Raw genomic sequence first — 15984 nt, forward strand, 5'->3', positions numbered from 1 at the left:
CTCGACATAAATTTGATGAGATAATGTCATAAAATCTTCAATTTCTTAGAACTTTGTTTGATGGAAAATTTCTAAGAAAATTTGCTCAGGTTTAAATTTCTCACAAAAAAATTACGAAGGGCTGCTGAGCAATCAGGTTTTAAAAACTCTGAAAGTGATGTAAAATATTGAAAGAAAGGTTAAGTTAATCTTAAGGAAAATGGTTTTGTGATTTTAGCAGTTTTGGATGTCTCTACTAGTGTTAATTATGACCTTTTTATTTAATACGCAGGAATCTAAAGGGATAAGACAATGGCAGATAAATTGATGTACAACACCAATGATGAAACATAAAAGATAAATTACAATTAGTGGTTAAAACGTTTGAACACTCAATTAACCAACCAGTAAAAATTCAATAATAGACCCAAAAGTTTTGAGTCAACGAATAAGAAAGCGTTATTATAAAAGCATTGTGGACTAGTGTAATAAACAGGCAAACTTTCCAACCTTCATGGTTATACCTGGTTTTTGACAAGTAAAAGTAAAATTAGAATGCTAAATCAAGACACAACTTGTAACATTCCCAGCATAAAAAAACATGGTATACTCGCAAAGTTTTAAATTTGTATTAACCATTTGTCATTGCGTGTTACAAACATAAGTGTTCTTGTTTTTCTAAGTATGCACTTTTCAATTACATAAGTATAGATTTATAGTTTTAAATCTGAAAAAAATAGAATTTCAATAAATTATGCAATTTCCACCATTTTCTAAAAATAAGTATATACCACATAATATTATATATCTAAAGATTTTTTGCATCTCAATAAAAAAAATAGGGGGGGGGGTGAAAAAAAGCTTATGAATTGATCCTTTTTGGACTGTTAATGAGGAAATTAAACAGATAATGATTAAAGGGAATGAACACACAATTTCAACGGCACGCCTTTAAAAATAACGTATTATAATTGATTTAAAAGGTTTAAATTTAACGTAGTTATTCTAACATAATAATAATATCTATGAAGTTCTTCTTTACATTTATTTTTTTCATTATAATTGAGTTGTTGGATTCCTCCCCCCCCCCCCCCCCCACTCATCCAACATTAAAGAGGCCTCTAAAGGCACAACCTCCATTAATTTATCATAGAAGCTATTAATTTCACCTTAAGTACGAACAAATAAACCCTCCATTTAGAAATGTTTTTCGTAGCAAAATAAAAAAAAACAGTGTTGGTTGACAAATCTATATTAAACTACTAATTTGGACATTTTACATATCTACTCTTTAACATCATATAATATAATTTTTGTATTCAACAATGTATATAGATTTCTTTCAAAAACTGCGTCTTCAGCAAGTAATATATATTTGTAAAAGTTGTCCGCGGATAGGAAAATAAAAAAATACAGGATTATTTCCTGTTTTGTTTTCCTAAATAAACAATTTCTATAAAACCATACGATACATTTTATTTAACCACGTTTTAGGTACCGGTTTTATCCAGTAAAAACTAATAGGATTTGAAGTTATGTTACAAAATTAAAATCACAAGCCCAACTAAGCCGCAGTTTTTGTAAATCTAAATTTATATTTTGGTATATACATCAGGTCAAATCTAATAAATTTACATACATTTTATTCTTTCTACAAGTATAAGGAATAAGTAAAAAGCATTAAGTATTGTGCTTTTTTCAAAACCTTATATCATTGGCCTGTACAAAATATATATTGGCTTCTATAAAGAATACTATCTAACAAATTATACAAATATTTTTATAGTATTTCTATGTATCAAAGTTTCATTAATGTGAGTAAATATAAACAAAATGATTATGTTAAAATATTTCTAATTCATTATTTAGTTCATGAGATACGTTTTAGGATGATAAATAATTTTCAAGAAGGCTTTTCTGTCTCAGAAAGGAAGAGAAATAATGGTGTTGTCTTGCTTTAATAGTTATTTATGGCATCATATTATAGACAGTTTTTCACGGATATTAAAATAAAAAAATCATAAGATTAAACCAGTTTAATTAGACCCAAAAAGCCGACAGTCCCGGTTAACAAAACTGATATTATTTTAAGTTTATTTTAATATTCGTGGAAAATTGTCTAAAATTCTATGGAATACATATTTTTTCTGTATGGCTAAAAACCGGATCTAATCCATCGGTTTCTAACTGATACTGGACAATATCTTTTTAGATGTTGGTTAATCAAGTTGATTGTTCAAACGTTTCAACCTATAATTAATTTACAGAGGGGGTAATTTTGTGTATCATGATTGGGGATGTACATCAATTTATCGGCCATTGACTTATCCCTTTAGATCCCTGATGGCAAATATAAAAATATGCGATTTTGACATTTAATAATGTGATACACATGCGGAAGGGTATGCACACCAAAATAAGAATTTATTAGCCCATTTTTCAACTCTCTATCTTTTGGATGAAAAATGTGAGCAATAAGTTGTGTCGCACATGGGGAGAAAGTAACAAGATCGAGTATGTCCATTGTTTAACTGCCTTAAAATGAAAGATTTTTAATTGTAACCAAATCAAAAAGCTTTATTCATTTTAATTTAGATAATATTCTATTTGACTTTAAAATGCTTCTTAATACTTCATTAAATAGCTTTATACCATCTAAAGACTTAATCTGAAAATAAATCAATTAAAAACCATCACAGTACCTCTGTAATGTTGCCTAAAAAAAAGAACCCAATCGGTTCAGAAGTTATTGAAATCATAACGCAAGACTAAAAACCTTACTTATTTACAAAATAGGATAGTCCAACCAAAAATAAAACTTATAGAGAAACTTTGCAACATAAAATACTTATTTTGCTCTTTCTTGGAGAAAAAGAATTTTCACCCATTTTCTTAAAGTATGGTAATAAATTTAAATTACAAAATTTTGTCTTCTTTTTCAATTTTATATTATAAGGTGCATTTTATTGGAAGTTTTAGAAAAAAAATAGGAAGTTTTTATGTGATTCAAGGCAGGTTTTAAGCTGTCTGTCTGGTAGGGGGGGGGGGGGGGGGGCGGGATATGTGGAGATATGAACCGAGAAAAACCACGAACCCCACAAAATAACATTTCTACTAGGAATAAGCTATAACCAACAAGCGAAATAAATCTAAAATAATATTTGGGGGGCAAATGGATAGCTCGTCAATTTTACGATGTGTTGCCCCCCCAACGACAGCTGAAAAACACGTATAGGTTTCGTGAATTTCTTTCGAATTAATTTCATTGTTTGTACAAGCTGCATTTCTACCCTTTTATCAATATATTTGTGTGGGGTGTTTGAACCGGTTCCTGAGTAAGGTAAAGCTCCTCCAGAAGGCTAGGGGCGAAGAATCCCATGGTTGTATAAGAAAAAGTAATTATAAGAAGAAATATTTGTAGAAAACTTTGAAGATATCTCAAAACTATGGCACTGACAGAAATATAATATTGTGTACAATTTTCAAGGGATTGGTCATTGGCAGCTAAAATATTCCTGTTCAAATTTAAAATATTTTTTGCATACTTTGATATTTATTAATTCCATGTGGAAATATTAAAGTGACAGAGGAAGCAATGAAAGATTATTTAGGAAATAAGGATATTTGAAATATACTAAATAATATTGTATTTAATCCTTTTAGCTATAATAGTTGAAATATATATATATAAATTATTGTTTGAATCATTTTGGTCCCTTTCCAACCATCTATGTACACATAAATATACTAATAATCATTTCTAGCATATTATTATAAACAGATTTCCGCGAATATAAAAATATTTAATTATTGGATTAAAACCATTTTTTTAGTCCCGAGATGCCGTAGAAAACGGGATATAATACGATGCTAGACATAATTTTTCTGTATGGCAGGGAACCGGTTATAATCCACCGGATGTTAATCGGTTTCGAGGCGATACTAAGAAATATTATTATTGCATTGTTTTCAATTTTTCAAAAATTGAGGTAATTAAACATTTTTAGTATTTTCAATAGTAACCTAATAACTTAAATCATTATATTATAATGTTAATAAAAAACAGCAATTTTTGTGAAAAAAAGATAAGATCTTAAAAAGCATAATAGAAGATTTTATTAATAAATTTTTCTTTGAAAGTTGTAAAGTTAAAGCTGCTTTTAAAAAATGTATATTATAGAGATCAATATAGTCACAACCATATATATTCAAACTATCACTAATATCATTTAAAATTCAGTTTTCAGGTTTAAAACATAACAATCTACTTATTTTATCAGAGTTTTTCGAAACACTTTTTTGAGATTTGAAATTTTTACTTTATTTTAAGCTGAAAACTGAATATTTCTAACAATCATATTATATCTTGTTTTATTTTACTAAACTAAACAAATAACAAAAAGATATATCATCTAAAATGTAATTTTTTACTGTTTTGAAATAAAACTTTTTTTTATGAATAAATAATTACAGAATGTTATTGATCGCATCGTATTATAAACAACTTTCTACGGATATAAAAATGTACATAAGATTAAAACCAGCTTTTTTAGCCCCGAGATGCCGAATGCACGGACTAAAAAAACTGGTTTTATTCTAATGATTGTACATTTTTATATTCATAGAAAACTAGATTAAATACGATGCCATACATAATTTTTCATTATGACTGAGAATCGGTTCTAATCCACCGTTTTCGAAGTCATACTGGAAACGACATTTCTTATTGTTTGACCTGAAAGAATTTTGTGCATCATACTTACTGATTCAGTCTGATATTAATTTGTATAAAATGCAGAAATATTTTTGATTCCAAGTTTTGATATCAAATATAGTTATCAGAAATTTAGTTTCACTTTGTATAAAGCTGCTATGGAACAAATAATTTTATTCTTGTTTGCATTTGTTTTGTTAGAAATTTATTTTGTTAACTTTAGATAAAAGTATAAACTTTAAACTTTAATTAAAACAGTCTATTGAGTTTTAAATATGTTTTTTCTCATTTCAAATAACTTTGTTCAAATTTAAATTTTCAATTTAAATGTTTTATTAAACTTTAAATGTTCCAATACAAATTTAAACTTCTTAGGTTTTTAAAACTTTTATTGGAGAGTTTTATATAATGCTAAAAGTTGTTATAGGTAAAGTTTGTATTATTTTTTTCAACAAAGACGTTGGTATTGAAATGTAAAATAATATTTTGCAGTTTTTAACAATCTTAATAATCACGTTCTTTACTTATTTGTTCCTTTATTTTTATGTATTAAATATCGAGGTACTTTTGCCTATAACAAGTTTTATCATTATTTGTTATGTATTAAATAAAGTTTTAATGATTATTTTTGTTGTATTGTTATCCAGAGTCTAAATATCCACTATCTCTTGTTGTATTGTTATCCAGAGTCTAAATATCCACTATCTCTTGTTGTATTGTTATCCAGAGTCAAAATATCCACTATCTCTTGACGTTTCATTTGACCTTAACAAAATATTGGGTTATACTCAGGGATATTAAGGGCTAAGACTAGGGTTGGGCCGGATATCCGGTTAGGCTGTATATCTGGCCATTTTCGATATCCGGCCGGTTACCGGATATTGAAACTATCCGGATACCGGATATCCGGCTGATTTTTACTGCCGAATATCTGGTAATTTGTCGGATATCGAGCGTTGGCCAGATATCCAGCCGGATATTGAAACTATCCGGATACCGGATATCCAGTATCCGGTATCCAGCCAAAAAAGTATCCTGCCCAACCCTAGTTAAGACAATACAAGATAAAATCATATATTCTTCAATATAACCTTCTTCAGATTAAATTTGCTAGAATAGTTTGGACACTGCTATTTTTAACCAACCAATCAAGATATTATAAAAAAAATCAAAGTAAATAAAAGGTTTTAAGCCAATAAATAAGATATTGTGTTTCTTTAAACCGCTATTCTTAATTCTTAATTTTAAAAAACATAAATAGACAATTTTAAACAATTATAAAGGTACATCAGAGTTCATTTTTTGTAGAATTTTTATTTCTTTCATATTTTTCTTAAATTCAAATGAAAAAAGATGAAAAGAAGAAAAGTGTTACTTTGTTACTTCATCAGGGAGGGACAGAACATTTGACTTTAAATTGTATTGTTTTATAAACACGTTTATAATTAGTTGAATTAAAAACTTTGATGACTTTTATTTCAATATTGAATGTTGGTCCAAGCAACAGAGTTATAACCTCTCAATTTTAATATACAGAAAGGGTAATTTTGTTAAACATCATGGGTATCCCCCCCCCCCCAAAAAAAAATACAACCTTCAACCATCCATTAATGTTTTAACTGTTTACCTTGTGTCCAATCTGATAGGATAACCATGGTGAAGCTTCATCCCAGTGTAGTTCATGTAGTCATACTAAAAACAACAAAAATCTGTCAAAATATTTATCAAAATGAAAAAATCACAAAATCTCAACATGATTTTCATCTGTTGTTTGGGGGAAACACTTAGTAAAATTGATTACATTTGAATCTGCCCCCTATTATTTCCCTTTTTTTAAACTAGATCATGGACCTTATAGTAGATGTGGTTTAGGTTGTATCGACGCCCCCAGAAAGGCGCAGACTTGAAAATCTTTTATTCCATCTAAGTTGAACTATACAACTATATAGAAAATTAATATATACCCCTAAGAGCATTACATGTAGACCGACGGACTACTTGAGTATAAGAAAGTATGCTCAATAGTCAGCAGAATCTTTATTAAAATTTGAGATTAAGCCATATATCCCTTAATTTAAGAGATGAAAATTTCCCATGTAAAAAAATCTCTAATTAATCTCTTTTACATTTTAGGACCTAGAAACAAATAGTTTAGCTTGCTTCGATAACAAATCATAAAGCATAATTAGGGCAATTTCATTGTATATAGGCCGTAATTCAAAATGCTTTTTAAATGCTTAAAATTATTATTCAAATTTAAAAAAAAGCTTAAAACATCATATTGTAAATTCAAATTGAAATAGTTTGTTACTCTCCTAACATTTAATTGAAAAGAATTTAACTCTTCACATTTTAAAATAAAAACTTCAAAGCAGATAAAAAGGTTCATATTTGTTGACGTCAAATTAAAGTAAAGTGTAAACATTTAGGTAAGACAAAAATTGTAGAAAAAAAAGTAACAGCATTAATTTTTTATCATGTAAGCCAAATTAAAAGAATAAATGCGGATGACACTGGAGACACTAGAGGTAGAAAGGGAGAAAATAACTGTATCTCCCCATCGCAACCGCCTCCGCCTTGTGCAACCTTTCTATTGGGTCATTGAAAATCAAGCAAAGGTGTCGCTTATATTAAAACAGCCAAGTAGCAGAAAATAATTCAGAAGCAGACGAAAGAGGTCTTTGAAAAAGGAAGGGAGGTATTTATCTGTATATACATCTATACTATAGATCAGTTCTCCAAACAATAATGACCTCACATTTATAATAAAATCTTGACAATCAAACTCTTTATTTTAATTTTAACAAAATTAGATTTAGTTATAGAAATGTTTCGCTTACAATGAGACTAATCGTCGTAGGAATTACTATTTCAAAAAGCAAACTAAAGGATTTTATTAAATATCTCTATTTTCTATCACACAGCAAAGATATAAACAAGGACAAAAATATTTAGAAGTATGGGTAGGCTGTTGGATATATTTATGGAGGGAGGGGACATTGGACTGTTAATTACACTAGTAAAAAGTTTATAGTAACTTTTCCTTATTCATTGGGTTAAAAACTTGGTTGGTTAATTAGTTTGTGTGTTCAAACGATTCAACCTATAGCTTAAAATATGTAGCACACCCGCTCGTTGTTGGGGAGCACAGGTTCGAATCTCGGCTTGAAAATGCGAACTAACTAAAGACGTTAAGAATGGTTCCTACAGCTGATATGTCGGGTTCGCGAAATTAATAGTTATGGTAGGAGAATACTTTAGCCCATATCAGGCACAACTCATAGTTAAGACTTCCAGACAAAGGTCGTGCAATCAAAGAGTTGGTTATCTGTAGGGTGTTAATTAAAATACCCCGGGTGTTTGGACAGAAAAGAAGATATTTGGCTCCCCTTAGTTATCATAAATGGGATTGACGTAAGAGTGTCATGGATATCAGCCTAGCCCATATAAAGTAAATTGTAGAGTAGCTTCTCAGCTAAAAAAAGAGTAAAGAAACTTACATCAGAAAAGTTGTAATCAGCGGGAGTATTGTTCAACTTGTCCTGAACTAAAATAAAAGGATCAGTTCGATAGTCATTATTTTTATACCTAATTGTCTAGGTTAGCCTACAAGACAGACCCATAAAATCAAAATACTTATATTAAACACGACAGTTAAACATTAGTTTTAAATACAATAGTCATATTTTCGTCAAAATTGAATGATTTCCAATTCTAGCAGCCTTTAAAGTTCATAGATTTTTGGAGATATTTGAATCTAGGAACATTTTTACCATGAACTGTTCCAAAAAAAGACTCTAGAACCGATGTAAAACTTTAACAATTAGTGATACATACATACACTTACATTATACTTAATGTAAACGTACAAAAATAACATAATCATATAAGTACTTATTTTTACATTTAATTACGTTTTTACTGTTCTCACTTATAATTCATGATTTAATCAAGGCCATGATAGTTAACCTTGTTTTTTATTAGATTTGTTAAAAATTCTGTATGTATGTACCATGCATAAACCCTACATAATCGTATCAGGTGGAATTTCAACAATTTTAAATTTTATGAACACATTTTTATAATATTAAACCTTATATTTTAAAATGCTTCAGATTACAATGTTAGGAATTCTATATATTTAAAATGTATTTTTTACATTTTTATAAGGATATTCTTATCTAAGAATGAATAAATATTTAAACATTTTAGTTTTCATTCGTTAATAGTTTTAATGCTTTGTTTAAGTCATATTTGCATTTTTCAAACAAGCCATTGTATGACTGCCCGCAAAGGGGGCTAGTAACCCCCTTTCCTACATTTTAAATTATATTTTAAAGCAAAAAATAATTTTTGTGGAGGAGACTAAAAGGGGGGAAGGTCATTATTATTATTCTTTTGCAAAGTAGATAGCAACCCTAACCCCCTGCCCTCTCACCCTGGAAATAATGTAGACATTACTAACCAATGTCATTATAAATAGTAATTGCATTAAGAAGAATGGTCTAAAATTATGGTGGAAGGGTGAGGCAATTATTTATATCCCACCTCTCGAGAAAATAGCCTAAAACCATATCATAATCATAAGTAGTTCCCAATCGGTTTAGATATTCATATTAGCGAGATTTTATGTTTAATCCATATGGACGGACAAACAGACATTGATCTAAATTGTATTAAAGAAAAAGTAAGTAGCATATGTAAAGATTAGTTATACCAAATACCTAAAAGTATAGGATACAAATAAACTTCAGTACTATATCATATGTTATTAAATATGATATATATTTACATACAAGATAAATTTTATCATAGATATATCCCTAACATATATACCAATAAAATTAAGATCATATATCATGGGGGAAAAAGAGAAAATATCAGGTTTTTTACATTTGATGCATTGTACATACATTGCTAAAAAGCATTATCGATGTAACCTTATCTGTATCAAATTTTAAACTTAAGACGGTGAAAAGTACCTAGGTTAAAGAAATTTACTAAATTTGTTTTTGTTAATTTTTAAGATGTTAAAATGTTAGCTGCACTTCTTATATTCATAACTGCTCCTGTTACGCTATAGTCAATGACCAATATAATGCTTCCTTAATTAAAAAAGCAATGCTTTTTCGATTTAAACACAAAAGACAGAGCTTGTGACCTCTTTACTCAATATGAGAGATAATAAGTTACACTATATATGATATATGGAAGGTTCAAGCAGTTGTTTTTAGTGCCCTATGAAAATGGGGATGTCACAGCTTTTGGACAACATATTCTATTGACGTCATAGTATAGGGAAAGAGATAAGTTATGGAGTATTTCTTAACGTCAATAGAATAGGTAGATCTAAAGCAGTGACATCTATCCCTATTTTGTTAAGGCACTATAGATAGACAGCTACAAGGTTTAATGAACGTACCAAATACTCTCTCAATAACCGGTGACATGAGGAAGGACATAGTTACTAGAGACGCGGCCAACAGGATAAAGGTTAAGGCACCGCTACTCACTGCAGACAAAATTCTTTAAATTACCAGGAGATTTAAAAAAAAAAGATTTTTAATCTTTGTAATATGTTTCTAATATTCTAGATATAAAACTAAACTTTTTGAGAAATTTTTAGAACTTTTTTTAGTTAGGTTAGAAAAGCAAAAGTAATTTACACCTATTTCATGATCACCCCAATAAAATCTTTTCCCTGCGGGATGCTACCTCGGCGGGGCTGTTTTAAACTTTACTTAACCAAACCTAACCTAAAATAAGCCAAAAAAAAACCTACTTTTTTCAATGTTCTTTATTTTTGGTCTAAATGCAATTTTTGAAAACTTTTTCATTTTAAAACCTTTGACAATTGTATTTGAATTTATTATATAAAAAAATTAAAAGTTTCCTTTATAGTGAAATGATTAAATATAGCTTAGTAAAAGTTAACTCTGAATAAATTTGAATCACCAATAAATCTCTCTTTGATGTTGCTGAAAAAAGTTGATACACAAGAAATTTTGTACAATGTACAAACATAAAGTTAAAGCAAAATAGTTTGTCTTCAAATAAAAACCCATGTTTTTTCTCATGCAAAGTGGATTCCCACAAAAAACAAGTAATTGTTAATTGATTATATTAATTATTTTTCAGGTACTTAAATTAAAAAATTACACATGTTTTTTTAACTTCAAAATTCAAGGGTATTTTTGCACCAAATATGCTTTATCAACCGAGATAATTTAAGAAAAGCAAATATGCCTTGAGGCCTTTAGCCCATCAAGATAATAAGCACATGTTATAAAAGTTTATGTGAGATTACCATTTGGAGTTGACAAGTTTCAATTCTATTACATCAAAATTGATTCAATTTACCAAGAAAATTCATTTTCTCATTTTGGCAGCAAAATGTCTCTAAAACTATAGTCTAACATAGAGTCTCAAGAACACACCTTTATTATTAATTAATCAATTGATAAATATCAGAAAAGATCTATCTTTCATTAAATAATCTCTCTTTTTCAATCTCTAGGTTTCCATAAAAAGTTACTATCAAACACCCACAATTTTGTTATTGCGGCACTGCTCAGAACTAACGTGGTCCTTGTTCAATCTTTATAAATGGTTTCAAATCCATTACTGAAAAACGTCATTTCTTTTATGTAGAATATTTGCTGGAGACTAAATCGGTTTTCTTTCATAGATGAGTATTAAATAGATTGAAATACCTTATAGAATGGAATTAAAATTGGTTAGCCTGATAAGAATTGAAAGAATTGTTAATTTAAAGCAACTGCAACATTTAAAGTTTTCTGGAATTCTTTTCAAAAATAGCATAAAAGGAATAATTTAGTTGATTTATTGATTTTGTTAAATTGATCTTAATTGATTTCTGTCAGATGAATTTTATTAATTTGTTTAATTTTCTCCATAGTATTGTTTAAAATTTCCTATGATGGTCGCTCTCTGTCTCTTTTTCTCCTCTTTGGGATGTAGCTTCAGACGTAATTCTAAGATAGTTGCAGACTTACATCCAAATTTTCATCCATGAAATGTAAATAGTTTTAGCAATGTTCAGTTCATAGTAATTGAATAGTGTAATTTGTTCGATGTATTGGAAAAATCTGTGCTTTGAGAAACAAATCTTTTGTAATATAAACAAGGATGACAATATTTGAAAGTATCAAAGTAGAACTAAATCATTTATTGTCAAACAGCAAAGTGAGAAAAATATTTAGGCGAAAATTGAAGAAAAATTGTATAGAATACCATAAAAAAAAACCTATATTTAGCATGACAGACAAACAGAAAGACAGGAAAATTATATAATGGGTATATAATTGGTACAGCAAATATTCACCAAAAAGTTTTTGTTGTTTATATTAAATAGCTGCTTAGAAAATCATGTTATTCCTTTCGTTTTTTACAAACATACACACAGATGTTTTAAATTATGGAGTAGGTTTTCTACTAAAATTGTAAAGATACATTGTGTATTCCAGTATCAGAGTAAAATAATATTTGGATATGCCTTCCTGAAGTATATTCTAAAGGCAACGAATTAGGACGGGGTAGGGTTGATTGTATTCCTGCTACACTAAGCACATCTACTCCATTATCTAGGTAACTACTTGCAACTCTGTATAAGATTGTTCTTGATATTCCCAAGTTTTTTTTATATTAATTCTAAGGATTATGCTGAAAAAATTCTTATACATTATGAATAAGATTCATTCTAAAGTTTTACTTGCAAAATAAAAAAAATATTTAAATTTAGAAAATAAAACAAAACAATAAATTTACAATGCATACAAACATAATCAAAGTTAGATTAATATAAATGCATTCATATCCAAGTTTTCCTTGAAGAATTCAGCAGGGGATCAAAACTTTCAACATCGGATGAAAATCTTGGATTCAGAGACACGCTCTTCCCAATCTTGGAGAGTCTTGGTCTGCTGCCTCTGTGAACATGATGATCAACTACACTTGTTGCGTTGGAAGATCTTCTGGAATATATTCTTGAATCTACTGATGCTCTTCCCCCTCTTGCCGGTGAAGCAAAGGAAGCTCTCCTGCTGTGTATTAAAGTTCTACCCTCTAAGTAACTTGATATGTCTGAATACAACATTGGAGATATTGATACAGATCGATTTCTTCCTACTCCATCATTTCTTGTGATTGGTAATGCATAGTAAATAGAATAGCCTGATCCGGTTTTCTTATTCTCTTCCTGATCCTGTCTGCCTAAACTGGAGGAATTTTCAATTGGATATGATCTTCTAGCGCCAGATCTATGAGTATCAGGCACTGTATCATTTGGAGATAAAAATCCGGAACTGCATGAATTTTCTGGACTGTGGACTCTTCTTTGGATCTCTCTAAAAAGCAAATATAAAATCTTTTTATTGTAACTTAGTTTTAGTAATTAAACTCAAAAGAAAATCAAAATTTGTTTGCAATAGATAATGAAACATCAAGTTTTTTAACATTCTATCAAAGAAAGTAAGTAAATGTTTTTTTGCTATCTAAAGATAAAATAATTAAAGATTACCTAAACATTTTTTCAAGTCGTCTCTGTTCTTTAACATGTGCATCAGGCACTAAAGAACTATCTTCACTTCTTAAACTTGTATAGCTTACCCTGAAAATGTGTAATTCATCAAAATTTATTATATTGAAGGCAAAATCAAGGAGGGTGGATACACCCTCCCAGGAGTCCATGTCCATTTCCCATCACTCTCTATATCAATGGTGAAGAATTTATACCCCCCTGATACACCCCCCTAAAACAGCCAAGGGAGTTGTCTAGGTAAAAAATCCACAACCCCAAAATTATTTTATATGGTAATTATAAAAAAAGGTATAAATGTAATGAAAAAAAAATTATTACCTAAAATCATCCTTGCTTGCAAGCTGACATTGTTGGGGAGTTGTAGTTATGGGTACAGCTATACTTTTTCCTCTCACCATTCTACATCTTTTCTTACCAATAGAGTTATACTGATCTGCAGTATCACTAAGATATGCTTGGGTTGGTGACAGAGAACTTTTTCTCTCTAATGTTGGCTGGTGTGTCACCCTTCTGTGATCTTTCTTATCCTTGACAGAACTATTTCGCCTAAGGCTGATGGGTTCATTGTTTGCAGATTGGATTAGGTTAAATTTTGGAGTTGAGCTATTTTGGACAGCAATCTTTTGTGCATCATTGACAATTGTGTCATCTTCTTCAATATTGATAATGGAGTCATTATTTTGTTTAGTGTTTGGTTCAGTTCCTACAGCAACTTCCTTTCCTTTATGACTATTCTTCTTGACTAAACAATATTGTGAACCTTCATTGTCTGGCTCCATGACAAGAGGTTAGTTTTGCAGCTGACTCCACTGTCAAATATATATAATATAAACTCTGTTTCATTACAGTGACGGAAAAAAATACACTAACTTAATTTTATCTCTACTTTCATCTACAGAAAATAGTCTGAAACTTTGTTTTAATCTGAAACCATATAAATTTGCATAATCTAGTCTGATGGATTCGCATAATATTTATGTGAATGTGTGTATATTGTGTTGTAATGCATATTCAACAACAAAAAGTCAAAGAATAGTATCTTGAAGTTAGTAATACTGCACAAATAAGATAAAAAATACATGCCCATAAATATATATTGCAAAAAAAGAGAAAAACAAAGTTGAAGAGTATCTTTTAAAAATTTTTATTCTAGACAAACCCATTAACAATTAAGTGTTAAATACTAACCTTTTAACAAAAGATAGTTTCATAAACCAATATTTTTTAAAAATTAATTTTTATGATTTTAGTTATAATATTTGTAATGTATTAACTTATGATGTTTATTTGGTTTTTCAAAGTATTTGTATCTAATATAAAATTGATTTTGATACAAAATGCACACTTATTCCATCACATTAAACATCAAAGATTTGAGTAAAAAGTTTTTGCATAGTTAGTTTGTAAGTATGTGGAGAATTTCAATATTGGTTCTTGTTTGCAGATTAGGTTTTTTGGGAATATTTCTAAAACTTTGCCTTGTAAAGTTTTGGTAACTAAAATATTAAAAATTATCTTAGAGAATAAAAAAAATAAAACCTTAACTTAAATTTAATTGTTAATCTAATAATAATATTAATGGCTTTAAATGTCAATATATTCAATTATGACGATAAGAAATATATGATAATGGTTATTTTATATTTAGTTTAACAGCACTTGGAATGTGTATGGAATAGAAAAAATGTTACTTTCATCTAAAGGAAAGTATTAAAACCTTTTGGAAAATTTTTATATGGATGTTGTGACATATTTTATTTTTCTTACAGTTATAATTATCTCAAAAGCACATTCACACAAATATGAAACATGAACCAATAATGAATAAATTTAGAAACTATATAGTAAGATGTATTTGTATGTAACTCATTTATCGAAAAAAATCTAATCAGTGAGTAAGAGACACTCATAGTCATTGAGGAAGCAAGGATAGTTGTGTACACTAATAGCGAAGCATATAAATATTACAATATCTAGATTGAAGGAGATAAAAGAAAGGCATCAAAGAGAAAATATAAAGATATACTAAAAGGAGAGAGATAAAGAAAAATGTTATTGTAATTGCCTATTTAATATAATAGGTATATTCTATTTTTTCCAAAGTTTTGACCATCTATAATACAAAGTAGAACGATGTCTGTCTGTCTATCCGTCTGTCTGTCTGTCCGTCCGTCCGTCCCTTGAGATCTCGGTAACCACTGAACCGATCGGATTCTACTCTTCAAGGAATATATCTACTGGTCCTGTGGTGGTTTTAGGCTATTTTGTTGGGGGGTCAGACACCCCCAATCCCCCAAAAACAAAAAATCCCCCCCCCCCCATTTATTTATTTTATTTTTTATTGTAGGGGATTTCCTTGGTCCTTTTACGTATTTCACCCAAATTTTTTTTATCCCCTCTTGGGGCAAAGTACCTAGAGGCTAGGGGCGAAGCCGCTAGTATTAAATAAAACACCAGAAGCAACGAAGTCAGGGATCTAAAGAGAAAAGACAATGGCCGATAAATTGATGTGGATCCAGATGATGAAACTTAAAATAACCCCTTTTGTAGATCAAAATTAACGGTTGAAACGTTTGGACACTCAATTTAATAAACCAACCCATCAAAATTCAATAAAAGTCCCCAAAGTTGTTAAACCAATTAATAAGAAAATGTTATTGCAAAACTTTGGTGATGAAATGACGTCATTACAATTAACCCTACTTATAGAGTATTGCGCTCCAAATAAAAA

At 29.3% G+C, this 15984-nt stretch overlaps 2 protein-coding genes across 2 annotated transcripts in view; both read right to left on the reverse strand.

The window, feature by feature from the left end:
* Positions 1-3512: 3512 nt before the first annotated feature.
* Positions 3513-15984, reverse strand: part of LOC145330771 (uncharacterized) — an 81822-nt gene continuing 69350 nt past the window's right edge. The window contains exons 19-22 of the mRNA XM_080175436.1: positions 8194-8240; positions 6321-6385; positions 5402-5458; positions 3513-5321 (exon numbers count right to left, since the gene is read on the reverse strand). Of these exons, the coding sequence (XP_080031562.1) occupies positions 5413-5458; positions 6321-6385; positions 8194-8240 (158 nt within the window). The 3' untranslated portion in view covers positions 3513-5321; positions 5402-5412. The remainder of the gene's footprint in view (positions 5322-5401; positions 5459-6320; positions 6386-8193; positions 8241-15984) is intronic.
* Positions 12214-14173, reverse strand: LOC145329931 (uncharacterized). The gene is made up of 3 exons (XM_080174401.1): positions 13572-14173; positions 13233-13322; positions 12214-13059 (listed from the first exon to the last, which is right to left on the reverse strand). The coding sequence occupies exons 1-3, from the start codon at positions 14030-14032 to the stop codon at positions 12525-12527; spliced, it is 1086 nt and encodes a 361-aa protein (XP_080030527.1). The 5' UTR covers positions 14033-14173; the 3' UTR covers positions 12214-12524.

The sequence above is a fragment of the Acartia tonsa genome, chromosome 10 (assembly GCF_053477335.1).
Source record: "Acartia tonsa isolate MP-2025a chromosome 10, ASM5347733v1, whole genome shotgun sequence".
Taxonomy (NCBI): domain Eukaryota; kingdom Metazoa; phylum Arthropoda; class Copepoda; order Calanoida; family Acartiidae; genus Acartia; species Acartia tonsa.

Bases quoted from the DNA above. Each gene is read 5' to 3' on its own strand.
- LOC145329931 (XM_080174401.1), bottom strand. From the start codon at position 14,032: ATGGAGCCAGACAATGAAGGTTCACAATATTGTTTAGTCAAGAAGAAT. The intron at 13,323-13,571 runs GTAATAATTTTT...ACACATTTTCAG, and splicing joins GCAAGCAAGGATGATTTTAG to GGTAAGCTATACAAGTTTAA. The intron at 13,060-13,232 runs GTAATCTTTAAT...TTTGCTTTTTAG, and splicing joins CGACTTGAAAAAATGTTTAG to AGAGATCCAAAGAAGAGTCC.